This window comes from Python bivittatus, unplaced genomic scaffold, assembly GCF_059951505.1.
Source record: "Python bivittatus isolate LINGU-HERP-01145 unplaced genomic scaffold, Pbiv_v1 ctg000330_np1212, whole genome shotgun sequence".
NCBI lineage: Eukaryota > Metazoa > Chordata > Lepidosauria > Squamata > Pythonidae > Python > Python bivittatus.
In genome coordinates, this window is record NW_028277058.1 from 40,824,804 (window position 1) to 40,849,592 (window position 24,789).

General features: G+C 38.7%; 1 protein-coding gene across 2 annotated transcripts in view; it reads left to right on the forward strand.

The window, feature by feature from the left end:
• Positions 1–24,789, forward strand: part of LARGE1 (LARGE xylosyl- and glucuronyltransferase 1) — a 356,507-nt gene that overhangs the window by 210,118 nt on the left and 121,600 nt on the right. For both annotated transcript variants that reach the window (XM_088141083.1, XM_088141084.1), the window contains exon 6: positions 3,840–4,011. In XM_088141083.1, the coding sequence (XP_087997209.1) occupies positions 3,840–4,011 (172 nt within the window). The remainder of the gene's footprint in view (positions 1–3,839; positions 4,012–24,789) is intronic.

The following is a 24,789-nucleotide window of genomic DNA, read 5'->3' on the forward strand; positions in this document are numbered from 1 at the left end:
GATCACATGATCATCATTTGCAACCTTCCCTGCCAGCTTCCCATAAGCAAAGTCAATGAGGAAGCTAGCAGGGGAGGTCGCAAGTCAATCTCTCCGACCCACCCCGGCCTTTCTTTGCTTGCACACACGCACTGCTCCCTCCTTCCCCCTTCACTTGCTTGCGCACACCAGCGCCCTCCTTCCCCCTTCCCTCACTCTCACACACTATACTGCAATTTCTTCCACTATATGAATCCTAACCCATTTTCCACTCTGATATTATAAACATTTTTTCTTTTATTTTAAAAAACTCTGTGCTCCCTAAAACTGTAAGAGGGAGGTCTACTGCTATGTCCTTGTTCTTGAAAGACATCATGTTCATGGTGCAGTAAAGTTGTATCCTTGGAACTAAAATAGAATGCCAATGCAAAGCAGGCATTGCTAAGGGTATAAAATGTTATACTCGTGTCTTCACATTGTTCTGACTCTTTTCTCTAAATAAATACTAGTGACAACTTTTAAAGAGAGAGGGCAAGGAAGTTGAGAAAAATGGGATCATCCATGTACAAGTGTTCTTGTTACATACACCCACACCCACGTAAATACATTCACTTGCCAAATACTATGATTTAGAAGCATTTGTTTCTTTATTCTTGACTTTAGCTATATTCTTTCAAAATATGATTCACATGGGTTGTCTCTCAAGATAAAAGCATCAGTATTTGTCAGTGGAACATTTCTTGAACAAAATGTAAAGAGTGAGAGACTTTTATGTAGGTTTTTTGTTCGTTTGTTTGTTTGGTGCCTTCAAATCAGTTCACTCATGGTGACAACATGGACATGTCCCTGAAATTTTCTTGGCAACGTTTTTTGGAAGTAGTTTGCCATTGCCTTCTTGCTACAGCTTAGAGTGAGTGACTGGCCCAAAGTCACCCAAATAACTTCATGCCTAAGGCAGGACTAGCACTCATGGCCTCCCAGTTCATTTAATCTGTACACCAAACTGTCACTCTTTATACAGTTATAAGTATCACAATATATAATCAACTTCAGAGTAAAGGGTGTGGTGACTAAAATAGAAACCTGCTTATTTTTCTTTTTAGTCCTTTTTCAACCTCTTATACTTCACCCTCAAAAAACCGAATCTCCCTAGAATAATGAATAAACCCAGGGTAGACTATAATGAAATCATGGCTTTGGTTTCAATATATATTTAATTTTTAAGGATCTACAAATTCTTCAATCATTTTTGAGATATGAAACAGCTGTAATAAATGGCAAGGATGGGAATGGGGCTAAGCTGAGCCAGTGTCTTCTTGTGAATCTTAACATAATATAGTACAGGTAGTCCTTACTTAACAACCTCAATAGGGACGGGAAAATTCATTGTTAAGCGGGGTGGTCATTAAGTGAGGCATCACTCGACTACACCTGGTTTTATGACATTTTTTGTGGCGGTCATTAGGCAAATCACTTTAGTCATTAAGTGAATCACATAGTTGTTAAGCAAATCATGTGGTTCCCCATTGATTTTGTTTGCAGGAAGCTGGCTGGGAAGGTCACAAATGGCGATCTCGTGACCCCGGGACACTGTAACCATCATAAGCGTAAGCTGGTTGCCAAGCACCCTGATTGCAATCACATGACTGCAGGGGCACTACAATGGCCATAAGTGTGAGGACCAGTCGTAAGTAGTTTTAGTGCTGTCATAACTTCAAACAGTCTCTAAACGAATGGTCATTAAGCGAGGACTACCTGTAGTTAAGACTTTGGCCTAGGACTGAGGAGATCCAGGTTCAAGTCTACCTTTAGCAATGGAAGCTCAGTAGTTGATTTTGGGCCAGTCACTCTGTCTCAGTCCATCCTACCTCACAGGACAACTTTTGAGAGAAGAAAATCAAGAGATGCTGTCACCTAAGTTGTCTTAGAAGAAAGATAGGATTTAAATCTAACAAATAATATACAGGTAGTCCTTGAGTTACAACCGCAATTGGGACCAGAATTTCCATTGCTAAGCGATGCGGTCATAAAGCACGACCGCGTCACTTAGCGATGGTAATCTCTGCAGTCCCAGTTGTCGTAAACTGAAGTTAGTGGGGAAGCCAGCAGGAGGTTGCAAGTCCCAGGCCAGCAGGCAGGTAAGTGGCTGTTACTGGGTGGGAAAGGGAATGAGGGGATGTGCAAGGGGCACGGCGCAGGTCAGGGAGGGTATACAAGGGTGCAAGGGGGTGCACAACAAAATGAGAGGTGTGCAGGTCGGAGGGTGCACAAGCATGTGGCGCAGATCGTGGAGGGTGCAAGGGGTGCACAAGGGAGGCATGGCAAGGGTCAGGGAGGTTGTGTGGCAGTGCGAAAGTGGGGGAGACTTACCCCAGCGACTTCTGATCTTCCCTGCCAGCTTCCCCATTGACTTTCTGGGGAAGACAGCAGGGAAAGTTGCAAATGGCAATCCCCAGTTGTAAATGCAACTGGTTGCCAAGCGACCAGATCGCAATAATGTGATTGCAGGGGTCCTGGGATAGCTGGAACTCCGGGGACCGGTCATAACCACCATTCATTAACTGCCATTGTAATTTTGAACGGTTGCTGAACAAATGGTCATAGATTGAGGACTACCTGTAATAATATACTTTACCTTTGAGAGATAAAATGCAAATAGTATGATACTTGTGACTAGAGCCAGTGGCAAGAATAGTTTCTACCTGGTAAAATTTCATTTGCCTCCCCTACTCATTCCCTTTCAAGTCAGGTGTTGGCATTACTATGGCACACACAAAAGCCCCAAATTATAGATTTCAGTCTCCTGGTTCAGATTTGAGGACACAGATTGCAAAAATTTTATGGAACTTGGTGATATAAGATTTTGGCCTATATTTATCATGCCATCCTAAAAGATTGTTGAATCCTGTTGCAGTCTGGACCCCTTTAAATTGTTCTACTATCACCCATCCCTGTGAAGGGGATTTGAGATGTTTATAATCTTAACAACTGCTAACTTTGTGGAAGAATCCTGGAGATGGAAAATGCTTCCTTGTTTTACAAAATACTTGTCAGCTTCATCTTCAATTTCTATTATTTCTTATTCAGCATTTCCAATCAACCACTCTTTTAATTTAATTCTATACTTTGGTTTGGTTTATGTTTTATTTTAATATTGTATGTCATTTTTCAGGATAGAAAAGCAATTCAAGGAGATAAAGTAAAATTTAAAAAATATAAAGCACACATTTACATATTAAAACTAGCACTGTAGAATGAAATAATTCAGACTCCAAACTAAACACACATTTACAGTAAATAGTATCAGATAATGAAATATAACAGTTTTAAAATCCAGCTAAAAATCAGTTGGAACCAAAAAGTCAAGAGGCATCCAAACATGTATATGTGGGAAGGACTTCCAGAGAAACTGGGCCTTAAAAAGTCTTCTCCATTGTGATGGCAGGCACATGGGGATTTAATTCGTATCTCTTCTGGCCTTTTTGGAAAACTAATGTAAATAACATGAGTGGCAGCTTTTGAATAGGAGTTTAATGTCCAAACACATTTGTAGGTTGGTAAGAGGAGACATTTGCATGACTTGGGAATCATAAATATGTATCCTTGCTCACACTAAAGTTATGTTGATGTTGCTAGTATGTCACTCTGGATATTTCAGAGGCTTTTTCAGAGTATAGTAACATTAACTTTTGGAGTAAAACCTGTACCTCAGTTTTCCTGCAGTGATCAAAAATATGTTGACCATTCTAGAAAGTACTTCTTATAATTTCAAGAACCAGCTTGTTTGACATGAAGTATTGTCTCTAGTAAAGTGTTTTTTCCCCTTCTTTTCTCTCTTCCCTGTCCTTTCTGGCTATTAGTCTGAAGTGTCCTGGATACCCAACAAACACTATTCTGGCATCTATGGACTGATGAAGCTGGTTCTCACAAAGACACTCCCTGCCAATCTTGAGCGAGTCATTGTCCTTGATACTGACATTACCTTTGCTACAGACATTGCTGAGCTTTGGGCTGTCTTTCACAAGTTCAGAGGTACTGTAATGCCTTTCTTTCTCATTATTTTTGTTAATATTCAGGGTTTATAAAGTTCTTTGGAGTTTGGGGTGTCTGTGCCCCAGCCTGCTGTTGTTTCCTTCTTTCAGATTGCTATCTTATTAATTTACATTGCCACAGTTAATTAAGAAACCTCTGGGGATGTATTTCAACATGCAGCGTCTCCATTGAGGAACAGCATGAATAGTAAAGTGTGAACATTTAGGATGGCATGTGCTGTTGTTAGCCTGGATTACATGTAAGATTGCAGTGATCCATTATAATGGCATAGCTGATGGCTGAGGTAGGAGGATCAATTCGAACTGGTTGTAAGGACAAGCAATGCAACAACAGAATCAGAATGACAAGATGAAGTCAAAATACTAAATACAGTTCCTGCATTGTCTTGCATAGCATTTGAGAAGTATAGAGCCTTAAGTGTAAAGCAGTACCTTGCTGAAAACTTATCATAGGCAAATATTACTGAAGTAAAATCTAAAAATGTAATAGGAGATTTTTCCACTTCTTCCCCACCTTCCTATAGCCCCACGAATGTTCTTATCCTCTTTTCTGGGAAATAAGACGGCTCTCTGGAACAGATTTTGCAGGAGCATATGAAGAATTGTCTCACCAAAAAAACACATTTTTCCTTCATACATTCTCATAAAGTAAGAAACTGTTTTAGATAGAATGAGCACGGATGTTTATTGGAACAGATATAGTCAGTTGTTACTTGCTACTTTTGTTAACAAACTGGTGGTAAAAATATCCCGCCAAACAGTTCCAGTGAAGCTGTCCATGTATATACATTCTGGCCAAAGAGGAGATGTCTTTTAAGGAATCAGGTCAAATGAACTCATACCAAATTGATGAAAGGGTGTCTCATTTATCTGCATTTGCAAATATCACATTGTTAGATGCATCTCATCTTCCTCTTGTTTTTTATAATAATAATAATAATAATAATAATAATAATAATAATAATAATAGTAGTAGTAATAATAATAATAATAATAATGATAATAATAATAATAAATCTGCCTATCCCAGGTCCTTGGGAAGGACTTGGTAAGTGGATAAAAATGCCAAATCCAGTCTAAACATCTGGCTGATTGTGTGAATAATAATAATAATAATAATAATAATAATAAAAAACCCCAGTGAGGCACTTCCTTGATGTGGTTGTAGGGCTTGTGTGCTCCTAGATGGATGAGATCTATGCCAGAGGCTCAACCATACTGGGCAGGTCTCATCAGAGGATCCAGATGAAGAGTGTCTCTCTCCCATAAACAATATGGTGAGATGTAATTTACAGAAACCCATACTGGATTGGTCGTTGCCTGGGTCAACAAGAACTACACTAGGTGTTCTAGTTCCTGGACATCTGATAACAAGTGGGCTACAGGACTCAGGACTGTTGACTGAGCAATCAGGGCCAGCAGCTGCAGAACTACTGGAAGAAAAGTTATTTACCCGTTGGAAATAATAAAATAATAAATAACAGCCATAGCCAAAAAGATCAGCAGATACAAAGCTCAAATTCCACACTACAGCAAAATCTCTAATTTCAGTCGAATTAGAATCATTTCTACCAATCCATCAATTGAGAGACTGCAATGAATTCTTGTTTCTGACAAAGTGCAGTTCTGGGCAAAGCTATCGAACAACCCAAAGAAATACTACAAGAATGTGGCTTGGATAAAGGAGGTAGATAAGAATTAAAAAGAAGCTGAAATGAAAGAACTTGTAATAACAGCAGAAATGGTGGAGAAAAGGGCAAGGAAGATCAAGAATTGGTCAGCACCAGGTGAACATGAACTGTATGGTTTTTGGTTGAAACATCTGACTGGTCTGCACCCACTCATTGCCAAGCAGTTTAACAACATACTACAAGGAGGTGAAATTGAAAATTGGTTAACATCTGGCAAAACCTACCTGATAATGAAAGATCCAACAAAAAGGGCAGCACCAGGCAACTACAGGCCAATTACCTGTTTGCCAACAACTTTCAAATTGCTAACTGGTGTGGTAGCTTATGCAGTCCAGCAGCATCTAGTTGAAAACAAGCTCCTTCCATCTGAGCAGAAAGGAAACCTCCCAAAGAGCAGAGGTACAAAAGATCAGCTCCTAATTGACAAGATGATTTTGGAAAACTGTAAGAGAAGGAAGACCAGCTTGAATGTAGCTTGGATTGATTACAAGAAGGCATTCAACTCCCTGCCAAATGATTGGATAATCAAGTGCTAGAAATAACAGGAATCAGTAGAAACATCAGAAGCTTTGTGCACAGTGGAAGACACAGTTGCTGGTCAATGGCAATAGACTTGGAGAGGTTAATATCAAGAGAGGAATCTTTCAAGGAGACTCACTATCACCACTACTGTTTGTCATGGCATTGATTCCTCTGTCAACAATACTGAACAAGTCAGGCCATGGCTATCAAACATCAAAAACATCTGCCAGGTTATCCTACCTCCTTTACATGGACAATCTGAAGTTGTATGGAAAAACACCATCTGAAAGGGAATTGTTGCTCGTCACTGTCCAAATATACAACCAAGATATTGCAGTGGACTTTGAATTGGACAAATGTGCCACCCTTACCATCAACGGGAGAAAAATAGTGAAAACTGAAGGAATCAAGATGCCCAATGGAAATAATAGCAAGAGTATGGATGAAGAAGATCACTACAAATACCTGGGCATCCTTCAGGCTTACAACATCAAGCACACTGAAGTCAAGAAGTAGTAGTAGTGAATACATCAGAAGAGTGACGTAGTGAATACATCAGAAGAATGAAGAAGAACTTAAAGTCCAAACTCAGTGGAGGAAATACCATCAAGATGATTAACATCTGGGCAATTCCAGTAATTAGATATGCAGCTGGAATAGTGGACTGGATTCAAGCTGAACTAAAGCCCTGGATAGGAAGACCAGAAAAATAATGACAATAAATCATGTCCTTCATCCATGCAGTGACATTGACAGACTTACCAAGGAGCATAGGTGGAGGTGGAACGTTGCAAGTACACCAGACAGTTGAGGAAGAAAAAAGGGCATTGGAAAAATATCTGAAGGACAGTGAAGAAAATGCACTGAAGCTAGTACACCATGAAGGCTTATTGAATACCAAAGAAACCAAACTGGCCTATAAGAAAGGCCAAATGAAGAATAGAAAAGAGACATGGCAAGGCAAAGTATTACATGGCCACTACACAAAAAAACTAGCAGGCAAAGCAGATAACAACAAGACCTGGCAATGGCTAAGAGCAGGAAAGTTGAAGAAAGAGACAGAGGGGCTAATTCTGGCTGAACAAGATGAAGTCTTAAGAACAAATGCATGTAAAGCCAGAATTGAGAAGACAGCAACAGACAACAAATGCCACTCTGCAAAGAAGCTGAAGAAGCATTGGACCACCTAGTTAGTTGCTGCAAGATGATCACACAGACTGACTACAAGCAACAGCATGACAAAGTAACAACAATGGTGCATTGGAATATCTGCAAGAAATACCTTTTGCCTGCAAGCAAGAACTGGTGGGACCACAAAACAGACAAAGTAATAGACGATGGAGAAGCTAAAGTGCTCTGGGACTTTAGAATTCAAACAGACAAGCACCTGCCACATAAATACCCCAGACATAGCAACTGTTCAAAAAAGTCTGGATAGTGGACATTGCAATACCTGGAGACAGCAGAAGAGAAGAGAAAGAACTGGAGAAAAATCACAAGATACAGAGACCTGCAAATAGAAATAGAACGACTGTGGCAAAAGAAAGCAAAGATAGTACCGATAGTTATAGGCACCTTAGGTGAGATCCCAAAACATCTGGAGCACCACTTGAAGACCTTTGGCATTGACAAAAAATCACCATCAGTCTATATTGCAAAAGGCAGCTTTACTTGGAACAGCTTATATCCTGCAATAATACCTTTAACCTCATCAAACGACAACATCTGCCTATCCCAGGTCTTTGGGAAGGACTCAATAGGTGGATAAAAATGCCAAACCCAGTCTAAATATCTGGCTGACTGTGTGGACAACAATAATGTATTACATTTATATGCTGCCTGACTCCTAGTGACTCTGGTTGGTTTATAATTGTTAAAACATTTAAAAAACAAAGAACAATACAGAAAACATAACAATAGCACAAGAGCAAGGGACAACAATGGCAGAGGGGAACAGAAAGGAAGAAAGGAGCATCAATCATCTTCTCCAAAGGCCTGGGCAAAGAGCCAGGTCCCTAAGGCCTTTAAAATCCCAGTAGGGTGAGAGCCGTTTGAATTTCAGGGGCAACACAAATATTCCTACCTTGCTTCTAGAACAGAAACGTTTATTCCTTGAACATGATTTGAAGGAATTTATCTTTAGAGAGTAGTTTAGAATTCTTCACTCCTGCTTCTGGATCTTTAGAACATCTTAGTGCATTGAGAGAATGTCAGCTTAAAACACAAGGATGACAATGCTGTCATTAAAAATAGTTCCTTCTCTGCAGGAACCTGATTCTCTAATTCCCCCATTACTGAGGGCTATTTTATATCACTGACTTTCTTACTAGAATCATTCAGTCTCCCAGCTGTTGGCAACAATTGTCCGGTGCAAGCCTTATCTGGTTTGATATTGTTTGAAGTGTGAGAAGGATTTTCACAACACATGATGCAGAGAGAAATAGAGCTGTCTACTTGGAAGAAGAGGAAATCTGCTTGTCCTGGTCGCATCATACCCTCGGGATTCTTGTAAAATATTTTAAAATAAATTTAACTGCTTTCTGTGATTTGAACTAAGAATTATGAATGTTTCACTCAAGAATGTTGATTATGGAACTAAAGCTAGCCTCCAGGTGCTACCCTCTATCTGGCTGCAGTGGAGATGTTTGAATAATTAATTTATTGCAAAACTATGAAAAAAATGAGCTGATCTGTATTTCTTGAACTATTGTGCAAATTTTACCCAATTCAGTACATTTTTCAATCTAACAAACTGCACCATTCTATATACAACACATCAATCCAACTGTATCAAAATATGCATCTTAATATTTTAATATCTTTTCTGTTAAATCACTTGCATGTTGTTGTGAAAAGAGATCTGCAACTCGCCTTGTAAACAAGACAATTATGGTGGCAGTTTCAAGTTTTGGCACGAAGAATATTTAGGATCTTTTCTTAAGGGTAGATGAGAAATATCTGAAAAAGTAGAAATTCTACTGTTGCATCTTTTGTACATGTATATTTATTTTATATTTAGTGAACTAATCACTAAAATTCCCAATGCTATTATATAGCACAGTTTGAACTGATATCTTCCAAACTGCAATTCCATCAATATCATTAGTTTTAACAAGGAGAATACTACCCAATAATGCATAAATATTTAACTTACTATTGCTCACTTTTTGGTCTGAGGGTTAGAATTAGAATTTCAATTACTTTATGATATCATAACACTGATGTTTCTCTAAAATAGTTTTTTTTAAAAAAACTATAAAGCAGTATAGTCTTTTAATTTCTGTGGTGCTTATGTGAAAACAGAAGCCAAAATAATTTTCCTTATTTTATTTCAAGATGTCATTTTGAGGAAAAGGTGTTACTTTTGAGGCATAGGTGTTATTTTTCAGGAAAAGATGTTTTATCTTGTCTCCGGGAAGGTCATTGCACAGTAAGATCCAGCATGTGCTTTAGATAAGTTGTAGTCAAACAAGGATAAATTCCTTCAGCAGGTATGGCAAACCACACAATTAACAGGTCAGGGACATTTCTTTCTGCCGGACTGATTTACATGGACCATCCATATTTCTGTTCCTCTGAGCCATTGCACAAAAGGCTAGTTAATCATTCCCAGTTCTCTACTGACATATAGAACCCTTGCTTCAGTTTGCCACTTGACAGACAGGAACTTTTATGTTAGAGCAGCATCTCAGAAACATGAGAGAAAGGGACTATTATAGAGGGCAAGGGCAGAAGAGGTAGCAGTACATACCACATAGCAGACCTGCTGCCAGTTGACTAATTTGATATATGTATGTGAACTATTGATTCAAAATATTTGATCCCATTTTTCAACTAGACACTCAAAACAGTTTTATACAGAGATAAGTATTTTATACTGATAGGTATTATTGTTTTAATACCATATGTACCTCCTCACTTAAACATCTGTGTATTTTTTAAACAATACTATTTTCTTCGTATATTGCTTAGAACTTCAGAATTATGCATAAGTTATTAAAACAAAACCCCTACTCTTAAAAGCATACAAATAAAAATATATGGTTGACCAAGAGCATATTAACAAGAAGTCACAAAGGTCATATCACGAGCACTAAATGAGCATCTGTAGAAAGATTATTCCATAGTTGTAGGTGCTTGAAAATTGTATCTTACATAATTACACAGTTACATAGTAATGTGCTGGTCTAAAATGCTAGCTAGATTAAAGGGCAGTCCCAGGTAATCCTCTCCTAAGATGATATATTCATAGTTATTTTTTTTTCCAAATCACTAAAAAGCTATTGCGGATGTAAAGGTCTTCCAGTGCTTCCAGAAGATGCCCAGAATACTAATGAATTTCTTAAGGAGATGTGTTCAGAAATAAGGTGAATAAATGTCTACATCCTTTCATCAAACTCATTGAAGGATCTGTGGTCAAAACCTTTTATTTATAAATGCACAAGAGTATCTCTGTTGAAATAAACTAGGAAAGTAGGGGGAAGAAAAACAGCCATTTAAGTCTTCAGATCCATGCTAAAGGGTTGTTTCACGCATGACACGCTGGCTTGCTCCCAAGAGGATGGCCAAATGAATGGAGGCTATCCTGACTCCAGCAAGCAATCTTGTACAATGTATTCTCAAGCAGCTGTTAGTTACATTCATATTCTACATTATCAGTATCTGGTAAAAATATTGAAGATGTATCTTTTCTTTTGAAATTGCTTGCTATTCAAGAATTTCTCCCCTCCCCTCCCCTCCCCTCCCCTCCCTTTTTTTTTTTGGAAGCGGTTTTAAAAACACCCACACAGCTAGGCAAAAGGTGAGTTTTGTTTTGTCTTGCCTGGATAAACACAGGCTACTAAACCTGTTTGCCTTGCGTCAACAGCTCAAACAGGAAGAAAAATATGTTTTGACATCATAAATACCAGAAAAGGTTACCAATGTTTTGGATGCAGGGATTGGCATGTAATCAGTTTAGAACTTTAAATCCTTAGGAGTGCAGCATGTAAGAACATAGGAATATTGCTCTTCAGAGGGTCCAAAGCAACACTTGCAGTATGTGCAGTTTTGCAGCTTATTGGAATGAGGGTGTGTGTGCGCACCTTCAATTCATTGTTGACTCCTGCTGACTGCCTGGATAAGTCCCTGCAGTTTTCTTGGCAAGGATTTCCGGAGGTGGTTTACCATTGCCTCCTTTCTAGGGCTGAGAGAGAGTGACTGACTCAAGGTCACCCAGCTGGCTTGGTGCCTAAGACTAGAGCTCGTGGTCTCCCGGTTTTTGGCCTGATGCCTTAATCACTACACCAAACTGGCTCCTATTGGAATGAGTAAGACCATTAAAAAAAGCCTCCATAGCAGACTTGCTAATATTCTTATGGGAAGCAATTCTTGTATGACAGCTGCCATGAAACAAGCTTTTTGTCCTGCAAGATAAATCAATCCCTGTAAAAAAGGGTCGTAATCTTTCACAGGGCATTTGATACCAATTCTGTTAATAGCCAAAATGTATAACTATTACCACCTGGAGGAAAGTTCCAATAGGCTTACATCTATCAGAATGCAAGTAATGGGATCAGAGTTTATGTAGGTAGAAAGGGAAACATTCAAGAACATGTTGAGTATGAATACAAGTTCAAATATTTCATCTGGAATTGAAAAATTAATTTATTTTGTTATTATGTTTTTATTTGTATGATTTAGAGGCTGTTCAATTCTAAAATGACACTGGGTAGTTTACATCAAGTAATAACAATAAGGAAAACAATAAAAACAACAAGAAATCTCATGCTTCCAAACAACCACACTTCCTCTAACGAAAAACTCACCAACAGGGTTCCGCAAATATCCTGCCTGAAAACCTGGGAGAACAGCCAGGTTTTTAAAGCCTTTTGGAACATCATCAGAGTAGGAGCAACATGGATTTCTGGGGGGGATATGATTCTAGAGGGTAGGCACTGTGACAGAAAAAGGGAGACCCAAAGCTCACCATGTGTAGCACATAGCCATGATCCTGCTAGTACATACACCAAACTATATACATGTGAGTTGATCCTTTTGTCAGTGAAGATATTTACAACAACAACAACATACAACAATAATAGTGTTTGTATTCATATGAGAGCCAGTTTGGTGTAATGGATAAGGCATCAGGCTAGAAACCAGACCATGAGCTCTAGTCCTGTCTTACACACAAAGCCAGCTGAGTGACCTTGGGCCAGTCACTCTCTCTTAGCCTGAGGAAAGAGACAATAGCAAACCACTTCTGAACTTGTCCAGGCAGTCACCAGGAGTCAAAAACTGACTCAAAAGTGCACATACATTCTGGTGTAAGCTGTCACAGTCAGTGTCTGTTGGGCAATGTTGGGCTTCAGGATTTAGTGACCATGGTCTAGAGAATAGATTTCTTGATGTTTTGCCGGCAACTGTGGCTGGCATCTTCAGACGCAAAGTGGTCTGCAGCCATAGTTGCTGGCAACACATCAGGAAATGTAATGCCTCTGCTCCACGAGCTGCATTGGGTGCCGGTTTGCTTCCGGGTCCAATTCAAGGTGTTGGTTATCACCTTTAAAGCCCTACATGGCATGGGACCAGGTTATCTAAGGGACCGCCTCTCCCCTATGACTTCAACCCGTCCCACCCAATCACAAAGAGAGGGCATGCTTCGGACCCCCTCAGTGAAAGAACTTTGACTGGCAGGGTCCAGAAGGTGGGCCTTCTCTGCGGTGGCTCCTGCTCTTTGGAACATCCTGCCCCCGGAGGTGCGATTAGCCCCCACACTCCTGGCCTTCCGTAAGGCTTTGAAGACCTGGTTCTGCCACCTGGCCTGGGGTGAGAATACAAGCATGAGGATGGCTAACCCCATAGAGGCCTCTGCCTTCAACTTCAGGTTTTTCATCCTCTTGGTCTCCCCTTCTTCTTTTTAGTAATGTTTTAATTTAAGGTTTTATGTGTTTATATATTTTATGTTCTAATGTTTGTTGTAAATCGCCCAGAGTTCCTCCATTGGGGGGAGATGGGTGGTTGAAAAATTTAATAAATAAATAAATAAATAAAATCTGTGGTCTAGACCATGTTCACTTCATACAGTGCTTGTATGCTTTATCTCATATGTTATATCATTTAGGGTGAATAGCCTAAATCATTTGATCAAGCTATATTAGAAGTATTTGAAAACCACGTTTAAAGGAGAGAAACCAAGAGGATTTTGGAAAATACACTTACAGTGTATTTTTTTCAGAACCCATGAAAGATAATAAATTTATGGGTGATTTCTTAAAAGTAAGAACAGTAGAACAGAACTGGAGTACTTTGTTTCCTATAAACCAGATTTAAATTTAAATGTAATTATAATTTTAAATTGATTTAGTAATTTAAGAATAGTGATAACAGTGAAATGTTAGAAACAATCAAAACATCCATGGCATTTTAGAACACAATATAAAAGTGAAGCTTACAGATGGTTTTTGAAATGTCAGTAGTCCTTGGGGAATTAAAAGATATACAGCTCACTAAGATAAAAGCCTCATGGAAAAAAAGGTGCCATAATTAGGGAGACACACGATCCTAACAACTAACCTGACTGCCTCATTCTAATTCAAATAAAATTCCCAGAAACATTTAAAAGCTTCCTATGTAGAATCCATGTAAGCTTGTTAGAATGTGATTAGCAGAAAGATCCTCAAAATAAAAATTCAAGAACAGATTTTGGAAGTTGTCAGTGTGCTTTACTATTGAGGACCCTAAGTTATCTGAAAATAACCTTAGACATCTTTCTCAAATCTTTAGCAACACTTTACTCATTCTTTTAGGGATCCGCATTCTAGTGTAGGGGATAAAGGTAACAACTTCTGCAAGTCCGGCTAAATTTCTGATGTCTGCATAGGCATGTCCATGTAGCTGCCTTGTCAGTAATACAAAAGAATTTTGCCATTGATTATTCTATTATTCTATTCATTATTTATTTATTTGCTTCCTTGCTTGCTTGCCTGTTCAATTTACTTCCTGATTTAGTCTACAGCTCTGTGATATCCAGGTTTGACCTTGCTATCTTTTCAAAGTTACACAAGGTTGGTTAAATGCTACTACCTGTAGATACTATGTAGGGGAAGTAGTGATGCAGCTACTACAATACTTAGGTCTTTAAAATCTGTTCTGTCTCTCAATGTGGCACCTCACATTTCAGAGTCTTCATATACTGTATCTCTTGATCTGTGGCCTGATTTTGCATGACTAATCATACATTAATTTCTATTCAGCAAGTTGTTATTCAGGTAAACAACTGGAAATTCTTTTCCTTCTGAATAATTTCAGCATGTTTACTGTTCTCTCAAACAAATAATTTTTGAACAGTCTTATAATATAACTTCTATGCAAATGAATTTAACTTTCCTTCCAAGGATAGTTAAAAATAACTTGACTAGAATTTAGTAATTTAATGTATAAATAGTTTTGAACCAAAGCAATCTATTCGTGTATTAGATTTCATTATTTCAGAAATATGTCCAATAACATCATATCTGCTTTCCCATAATGCAAAATCAGTCAAAAACAGGTTGGGCTTGATTGTAAATGATTCACTGCTCCTATTTAAGTATTCTACCTTTCAGTGAGAATGCAATTTGGGGAGGGGGGGGGAGATTGCTAAAAGGCACAGATGGATACCATCAAAGATTTTAATTGGTTATTTAAATCACAGTTAAAACTAGTGATTTGAATACAATTCACCTTAGTTTTGACAATGTAAAACTCATTTTCTTCCAGAAGCTGTACTAAGTACTTGCAGATGTTGGAAAATTGACTGCATTTCCACATGAGGCCTTCCAAAGCTGATTTAATTTTTAATTTTAAGAGGAATACATAGGACAGCATGCTGTTAGATTTTAGAAGCAGACCTTCACATTCACTGTAAAAGAGAACAGCACTGTGACTGTTGGGTAACCTGGCCATGAAACTGTCTATGTTTTGTGTACTTTACAAAGCTAATATATTTCACAAGAGAATATATTTTTTGTGTTAAGCATTGTGTCTTAACATTGGTTCTAAATGAGCTATAGATAGCTATCAGTTTGATTTAAATGTTAATGCCTTTTAAGAAGTATTTCACGTTTTTCTTAGCATTTTCTTGCATGGCTGCAGAGTCCTCTTGTTTTTGCAGTGTGTCCATCTAGTTCTTACAGCAGAGCTATTAAGGGGTTTGGTTTATCAGCCAGCTTGTCCTAGACCCTGATGCTGATTTCAGCTGGGAGGGAGGGTTGACCCAAGGTCACCTTGGTGCCTCTGTGCCTAAGGGAGTACTAATGTGGGTCCCCCACTCCTAGTCCATCTTAACTACTACACCACACTAGCTCTGTTAAGTAGTATTTAATAATTTTCAAAATTTGGAAGTGATGATGAAACTGCATAAACTCATTGAATCAGCACAGGCAGGCTTCTCAGGCTTTCAAGAGCAAAGTCTTTCAGTTCTTCTCAAATAATGCAATATCTGAAATAAAAATATTCCATTTCAAAAACCTGCAAAATTTTCAGCATACTGTAATTAGTGGGCTTATGAGTTCTAGTTTTTTTTATAATATATAGTCATCCTGATTTATAGGGGTCACTCATACTTTTTTTTTTTAATAAAATAAAATATTTCAGGAGCTTGGTTTGTAGAAAGCTGAACACATTATGCATGAAAATTGTCTTCGTGAAGGCAGAATTCTTTGTTCTGATCAGCTTCTAGAATCCTTATAGAAAAACATGTTGGATAGTAGTAAAGTGAAATACAGTATTAGGTATACTTCTTAAAAGCCCCAACGTAACATAAGAAAGTATCTAGTTACAATGACCAGTGGCCCTATTTAGTATTTAAACAATATGACTGAGAAAAAAACCTACTTTACTGCCACATAAGTAAGCTGTGGAATTAATTGCAACAAATCATATTAGTGGGCAGTAACTTAGTTCTGAAAGCATATTACACAAGTGTGGAGTTTCCCAATGGAGATATGAAACGATCTATGCTATTAAATACTAGTTATGTCAGGAGTACTAACCTATGATCTGCATATGGTCTTTTCCGGTCCCTTTTTGGCAGTCCCAGAGCCCCTAAGATCACACTCCTGCTGTTCAGTAACAAACCACTAAAGAACAGCGGAGTGATCATCTGCTTTTAAAATAAAAGCAGCAAAAATTATTTTACAACACTGATTTATTTATTTTATTGCCTTTACATGCTGCCCCAATCAACAATTTGGGTGGTTTATAGCAATAAAACCCCATCACCAACCACATAAAGTGTGGGTGATAATAATAATAATAATAATAATAATAATAATAATAATATAATTTAAAACATAGATATGCTCAAATAGCAGTGATCATAATATCAGTCAGTCCAGGAATGTGCCAGAAGAGGATTGTTTTTAACCTCTTTCCAAAATGATAATAGGAAAAAATCCATCCTGACTGGGCTGGAGAGAATGCCATAAAGCTGGGCTAGCTATGAAAAAGCTTTGTTTCTGCACTGCCAGGCAGACCCTGGACCACTCAAGACATTGCAATCATCTGCATCACTTCCTGGATAGAACACACAGGACAGGACTTTGAATTGGCTAGCCTATAGTCATGAGACTTCTAGGAAGCCTCTAACCAGGTCTGACCCTACTTAGTGTTTGACATCAGCCAGGAATGGCTTGATCAGCATTTCTCAGCCTCGGCAATTTTAAGATGTGTGGACTTCAACTCTCAGAATTCCTGAGCCAGCCATGAGAAACACTGGGCTAGATGCTGCCACCTGTTGAACTATACACCAAAGCTTTGGGATTTGACTGTTTATCAGGAATTGTGGTTGTATTCAGCATGGGGTGGGGATAGGGGATAAAGTAATCATATTGAGAAATTAGAAATGTGACATTATTCCAGATGTCAAGGAATGTTTGTCAGAAATGTGTGATCTATCTGTTTTGGAAAAGGCAGTATTTTCTCCTAATCAAAGGATGTAGCAATATGTATTACTATGGAAGAATTATAGAAGTTTGTTACTTTTTAAATACCAATTATCTATGTCTAATTCTGTCCTTTTCCCCACTCACAGGATATGCCATTTAAGATAGGTGTTCCATGCAGAGCTATATACTGTACTTGCATAGCTCCTCCAAATGAAGAAAGAGTGATGTACAATTTAATTTTGCATGCATTCAGGTTTCTGTGTGAAGTATTTTACTTGCACATTGCATTGATCCTGTCAATTAGCACCAATAACTCACAGCTCACTTAGCTCCTTCCGCTAGAGCAAGCAGCTAAGTAAACCAAGAACATTTTATGTTTTGGTCTTCTTCAGCCTTCATGAGTTATAATTAGATATCACGCTTCATTCTTGATTGTTGGGAAGCCACAAGCTAGAATTCCCAATTCAGACAACCATGTAGAGCAAACCATTTCTTGCTTATTTAACTATAGTAGTCACCTTAATGAGAGGAACCAGAAAGACAATGAACACTGGTATCAACCAACAGATCTTTTATAATCTGTGTGAATGCTGTTATATGTGCTGAAATGTTACATGACTAGCATGGCATAGTGGCTAAGGTTCAAGTACTCCTTCAGCCATGGAAACTCAAAGGATGACTCTGAACCAGTCCCTGTCTCTCAGCCCAACCTACCCCACATGATTGTTGTGAGGATAAAATAAAACCATCTTGAGCTCCCGGTGGAAAGTCAGAATATATAATCAAATAAATATATAAATAAATGCTTTTCTACTTTACAAAATACTTCACTGGTGTCACTTTGTGTGAGATAGGCAGCTATATAAATGTGATATATAAATAAATATATAGCTCAAACCTAGCCTTAATGGATGAAGTAGAGCATCAATAAAGGTACTAGATGTTTATTTCTTAAATCAACTTCTATACAGTGTTGATTCTTCAATCTAGCTGATTTATTCCATGTCCATTTCAAACAAATAGGCAAAACAGCATGAAGGTATTTACTCACAAAACTAAAAAAAATGGTAAAGCTTTATCCTTGAGTTATAGCATGAAGGCAAAACTCTGTAGACTTGAAAACTCATATCTGTTCAGATAACTTTATACAGTTTTCAAAGAAATGTAATAGCAAGCATTTTAGAAGTATATTGCAACACTTATTATCTCTAGGAGGAGCAGGTAAAAATTAAGATGCCATTAGTGCCTAGCAGTGTGGGAAATCTTTTTGATACCCTGGTTCCCTATTATCAGTTGTGAGTTATCTGAGTATACCTGCAGCTGTCTCTCTAAAACAAAATATCTGCAAGGGTCTGCTCCAAGCTGTCTGATACAAAGCCCAGGGAGGTTGGTTATCCCTCTGGGTGTATAAATTGGAGGTGAATGTGTAGCCCAACACAGATAATAAGATGCCAAACAAGATAAGGGACAGTTGGGGCCAGGACAGAAGCAGACAGATAGAGAGATGCCAGATAATAGTTTTCATTCAAGATCTTTGCAGCTGTTATATTCTATCATCAATTAATTCAGAATTAGTTAATGGACAGTAAGGCATGTAGATGAATAAATTGTGAGGAAAGAGCTACCAGAACATTATTTTGACAATGTATATATATATAATTATTGTGATTATTTGCCTCTGATATATAAAAAGAACCAAAGAGGAGACCCAGTCAGCTGGGTTTGCAGTAAGTTTATATAGTTTTATTACATAGGATAAAAGACAAGTGATATTTTATAGACAGATTCCCGTACCTAAGGCTCTTGTACTAATCACATGCACTCTATCAACACAAATTGCATTTTCACAGTTCTTAGTAGCAGGCATGATAATTGCTTGATATCCTATTTTCTCAGATCATGCCTGGCTCCTTCTTAGTTCACTTTGGCAATAGTAGTAACTGTCTATATTTCCAAGGATCTAATTTTCCATTTCTAATTATAAAACTCTTGACTGAGATTTCACCCTGGGTTGGCTTATATGTTTCAAATCAAGTATGGAAGATTGTAGTTGGCAGCATAAAAATGCATTAGTGCATGTCTGCTTTACATACGATACCTAAAAGACCATTGCCCAGTGGTCTTATAGTGCTATCAGTAGGGTGAGAATAAGTAGCTTTATAGCTAATACAGGGGAAAAGATGCTGTTTGAAGTTGCTATTTTATCACACCATAGATTTTCAGGAGCAGAAATAAGGGCAGCTCTCTCATATATGAAGTATTTGATGCAGTTTAAGCCAGAACCAATTAAGATGGTCATTATTTGCATCCTATGTATGCAGGACTCCTATAGTGAGGCCACTGACTTCTAGGGAAGTACTTATGGACCAGTACAGTGACTCAAGAAAGCAGTTTCTGCTCATAATGCGTCTGTCCACCTGTTATGCTACCATGACATTTTCTACCACTACTGTAGGTTGAAATGGATGATTGCATTTTGGGAGGTTATGCTGATGGTCAACAATGTGAGTATACCTCTTTGCATAGAATGTAGCCATATATCCCAAATTTTTACCAGGAATCTATTTAAGATTAGAAGAAGGGAATAATTTGATTCATGACTTGGAATCATCTAAAGCAGGGGTTCTCAAACTACGGCCCGTGGGCCGGATACGGCCCACGGGCCCAGGGTCATTTATCCGGCCTGCCCGCCTGATTGGCCACCGCTGCTGTTTCTCAGAAGCGGAAGTGTCGGGGCTGTGTCGGAAGCTGCAGCCGATGCACAAGGAGGGAGATCGTAGATCCGGACTCTTCTACATTACAGGTATGCCGGGTCCGGCGGCTCTCCTCTCCTCGTACTCCGTGGGAGGGATCCTCCATGCAGGTGATCAGTGTGTCTTTCTCCAAGCTGCTTGTGTCATTCTTTCTTCCAATTGCCCACCCCGTTCTTGCAATCCCTCGGAAACCACCTGGTCTTCCCCAGGTCTCATGAGTACAGGCGCCCTATTTGGAGAACGGCAGGAGCCCCGTTCTCATGGTACCTCACGTTTGCATTTTATGTTCCTTCCTGTTTTACCCACACAATGGATTTCATTGGGAATATCATTAAAATATTCCCAATAACCTGCTGCCATGACTAGGTTTTAGTCAACAGAAGGCACTATCAGTGCCTGAAACTTATTTTCAAGATTAAATTCCAGTTTTACAGGGACAGTCCTGATTTTGGGGAAGGCATCCTTGAACTAATGGGAGGGCTCAAGGTAGAGCAGACAGAACAGTATGGGAACAAGTAGCCAAAGAAATGATGTCTTTCCATTACTTATCAAGTCTCGGGGTACCTTATGGTGGAAGGGAACATGGGAATGAAGCTATTCCATTATCCATTTTACTGGCTGATTGATTAGTACTAGTCTGCAGAAATCCAGAAGAAGAAGCAAAGTCAGTGTTTCCTGTATCTCTTTGCTGACAACTAATGGATTTTTGCAGATCAGGTCTGATAGCCTTATGATGGAGAGAGTGGTCAATTGATTGTTAGTCATTTATTAAATTAATTTGGCCTGGAAATAATTTTTCACAGAGTGTAAAAGCACAACAGGGAACAGGAATGTTTGGAACTACTTAAAGCTGCTTCATTCCAGAGAAGCTCTTCTAAACATCTTTGTGTCCTTTTTTTTCTGGTAATTTTTGCCTGTGACTTTGGGGAAATTGACTTGTAGATTTGTATACATGTATGCATTTTTTAATATTCGTATATCCAAGTTTTTATTTTTGGAAATCAGGTCAGCCTACTTCTTTGCAAATTATCAGGACCGCAGAAAGCATTGTACTCAGTTTCTGTTTCACTTTTTCTTCTCTTCTGTTCCTTGCATTTATATCCAAACTCCTCTTCCTTGCCCAGACCTGTTCCATCATCTCAAATTCTTTGTACAGGTAGTCATCACTTAACAACCATTCATTCAGTAGTTATGCTCAGTCCCCAAAGTTACAGCTGTTGCAGCACCCCTGCAGTCACATGATCAAAATCCGGGCACTTGGCAGCCCATTCACACTTACAACCACAGGGGCACTTCAACTCATACTTCTTCATACTCCGCAGGAGGGATCCTCTGTGCAGGGTGATCGGTGGGGTCCAGGGTGCCCTATTACTTTCTCCATTTGGGCTGTGTGGTTGCCCCTCAAGTAGGAGAATGGCCAGTGGCACTGACTAATAATGCGGGGGGCAGGGGGCGGGGGGGATGGGATGGGGGGAGGATAACATTTACTGACACTGACCACCAATGCAGGGTGGGGTTTATGTTGGTTAAAATTGTTCTTTATTTTAATTATTGTATTGTTTTTTCCTGTTTTTTTTTTTGTACTACAAATAAAATATGTGCAGTGTGCATAAGAATTCATTCATGTTTTTTTCAAACTATTATTCTGAGCCGCCCAGAGTCACCCATTGGGGGAGATGGGTGGCATACAAGTTTAATAATAATAATAATAATAATAATAATAATAATAATAATGATAGATAGATAGATAGATAGATAGATAGATAGATAGATAGATAGATAGTCCGCCCCCCCCAACATTCTGAGGGACTGTGAACTGGCCCCCTGTTTAAAAAGTTTGAGGAACCCTGATCTAAAGTAATGATATATGGGCACTAGTATTCTTCTTTGGTGATTAGGTTATTGTTTTTTAAAGGCTTGGTTGCCATAACAACAGGAAACATTGTTTAATATTTCCATAGAAACTAATATTTGAGTGCTAATATTTCCTCTTTTTTTTTTTTAACTTGGATAAGGGATTCATGATAATGCATTAGAGTTTTTTGATATTATTTTATTCTTGCAAGGGTACAATGGGATTGCAAAGATTTCAACAAACGAGAGAGAGAAAAGGAAAGAGATAAGACAAAGTATATATTCTTCCCATTTTGATTTTGAAAGTGGTGCTTTAAGGGATGGGCCAGGAGAAAGATATTTCTTGCAAAGTGTCCTTAATATCCATCTTTCCCAAACATATTCATTTTTATTTCTCCTAACACAGATGCTTTGCAGCTATTCTTCAAAATATTCCTGCCACTCTTCCTTCTTCCTGGAATATGGGTAATGAAATTAAGACATTGTAAATGTTTCCTGAATCCCTTATTTCAGTATTGATGGAAATGCTCACGAAATTATAAGATATGGTCTTCAGCTAAACACAGAGTTCATCATACAATCCAAACAACCTTTCTTCCTCCTTTTTATTACTGTTTGTAATTGAATTTAGTTCCAGTTCCCCCCACAAAAAACCTAGTACTTTCATTCATAATAGTGATTCATTTTTCTCTAATAATTCCAGGTGAACCTTCAACACTGGTAACCATACAAGTAGTTCTATAGCAGTGTTTTCCTGGTTGGGGAATTCTGGAAGTTGAAATCCATATATCTTAAAGTTGCCGAGTTTGAAAACACTGCTCTATATGAAACGACTTTGTTTCAGACCTCAGGCTGACCCTATCTTGTCAGTAATGCGCAGCTCTGCAAATTGGTGTATCATCATCATAATTATCATTGATAATATTTCAAATACCTTCCTTTTCTTTGGGAAAAATATTGGTTTTACCTACTCCAAGATTGACCTTCTGGTTTTCCCCTTTTTTCCTACATGAAGGTCATTGGATCATTGTTCATCTTATGGTTTGAGCATAGCAGATCATAAAATGTAATAGTGTAATCCTAGGCATATTGACTCAGATATAAGTCTTGTTAAGTTCAGTGTGCTTACTCCGTGATAAATGTGGTAGGATTAGAGGAGAAACAACTATATTTAGGAACTTTGAAAAATAATAAGGAAAAAATGACAAATATTAAAAAAAATTGCTCATAATTTTTACATACAGGTAATCCTCGCTTAATGACCATTCAGCAACCATTTGAAGTTACAGCAGTGCTAAATGAATGGTAGTAACACCCAGCCCCCAAAGTTATGACCGTTACAGCGCCCCCATGGTCATATGATCAACATTCGGGTGTTTGGCAACCTGCCCACATTTATGACCCCAGGAGCACTTCAGCTCCCCCCACTTCTCTGCCCTTTTGGCAGCCCTACACTCCACCACCTCTGCCAGCCCTGCTGCCCTGGCCTCCACTGGCCCTACTGCCCTGTACTCTACTGCCAGCCCTGCACCCCCCAGCTGACCTTTGCTGTCTTTTTCCTCCCACTGCTGATGAGGCACGCCTGGCCTGGCCCTTCACAAGGCAGCTGCTTCAAAGCCTTGCAAGAAGGCTTCATGCAATTCGGACAAGGGTGCACACAGTCTTAGGAAAAAGGCCTGGCGCAGCCAGCAACTGCCTCGTGAAGGGCCAGGCCAGGCGCACGGAAGAAAATGGCGAAGGTCAGCTGGGGGCAGCAGGGCCTGCAGAAGCGGCAGAGTGCAGGGGGGAGATAAACGGGGAGGAATTGAAGAGGAGGCAGAGGAGGCTGTCCCTTACGTTACTGAGGCTCGGGGCTGGGAGGAAGAAAGCCAGGAATGGCTTGGATCGGGGTGGGTCCTCGTCTAATGACTGGGTGGGATTCAATTACTGATGGCAACTGGGACTGCCAGGACTGCCGTCACTAAGCAATGCAGTCACGTGGCATCATGCTTTACGACTGCATTGCTTAGCAATGGGAATTCTGGTCCCAATTACCATCTTTAACCGAGGACTACCTGTAGTTAGATGAAATTGCTCATATTTACATAAAGGCAGAGGCACAGACACCCTTTAGGGAAGTGGTAATTAAAATCACTTTATTTAGCATTTATAAAGTGGAGCATCTCTAAGTTGCTTTACATCACTGGTTTCACACGTTAAAAAGAGTATCCACTAGCCGTGATAGTGAGAAAGAAACTTTGTTATGTGTTAAATATCTGCATAGTGCGGTCATGTATAAGTTTATTTAATTATTTGGGTTTAACTAGAATTTCATCAATAATATATAAAATACATAACCAAAACCTTGTGAACTAAATTGCTTAGTTTAATTAATATTAAATAATCCAGGATATACAGTTCAGTAATGTTATATATAATAATCTTCAATATTATATATCTTCTTGACATGATTTTTCCTATTTTCCACTGCAAAAAAGGCAGGAAGGAAAGAAAATTCACTCCATTGGATAATGGAAATTATGCCCTTTGGTATAAAGCTTGAGAAGATATATGTTAATACTCATTATTATTGGTGTGTACCTCTCACTATTCTGACTTCACATAGTGTGAATGCTTCAGCAAGTATCCATATTTGAGGCAGAGGCTTGTTTTTTTTTAATCACTTGGAAATTAATTTCTATTACCCTTAAATTATTGAAGACTGACCACTATGCAATATGATTTCTGCCATAATTAATCTTACTGACTGCATTTAACAAGAATCATTTCCCAGTATTGTCCTTCTACCAAAATTGTAGAACTGCCTGTATCAGCTCCAATAATGCATTTTGTTAGCAATATCCTTTCTTATATTTCAATTTGTTGTGAATGGCATTTTCTTCCTGACACTCATAGATCTTCATTTAGTGGACAGTTAGGTACGAATCCCCCATTCTTTCCATGCATGTAATCATTTTAGAATCTTAAATTAGACCTTGATGGACATGCTGTGGGAGATAAGCATCAGTGGAGTGGTTGTTGAAATGCC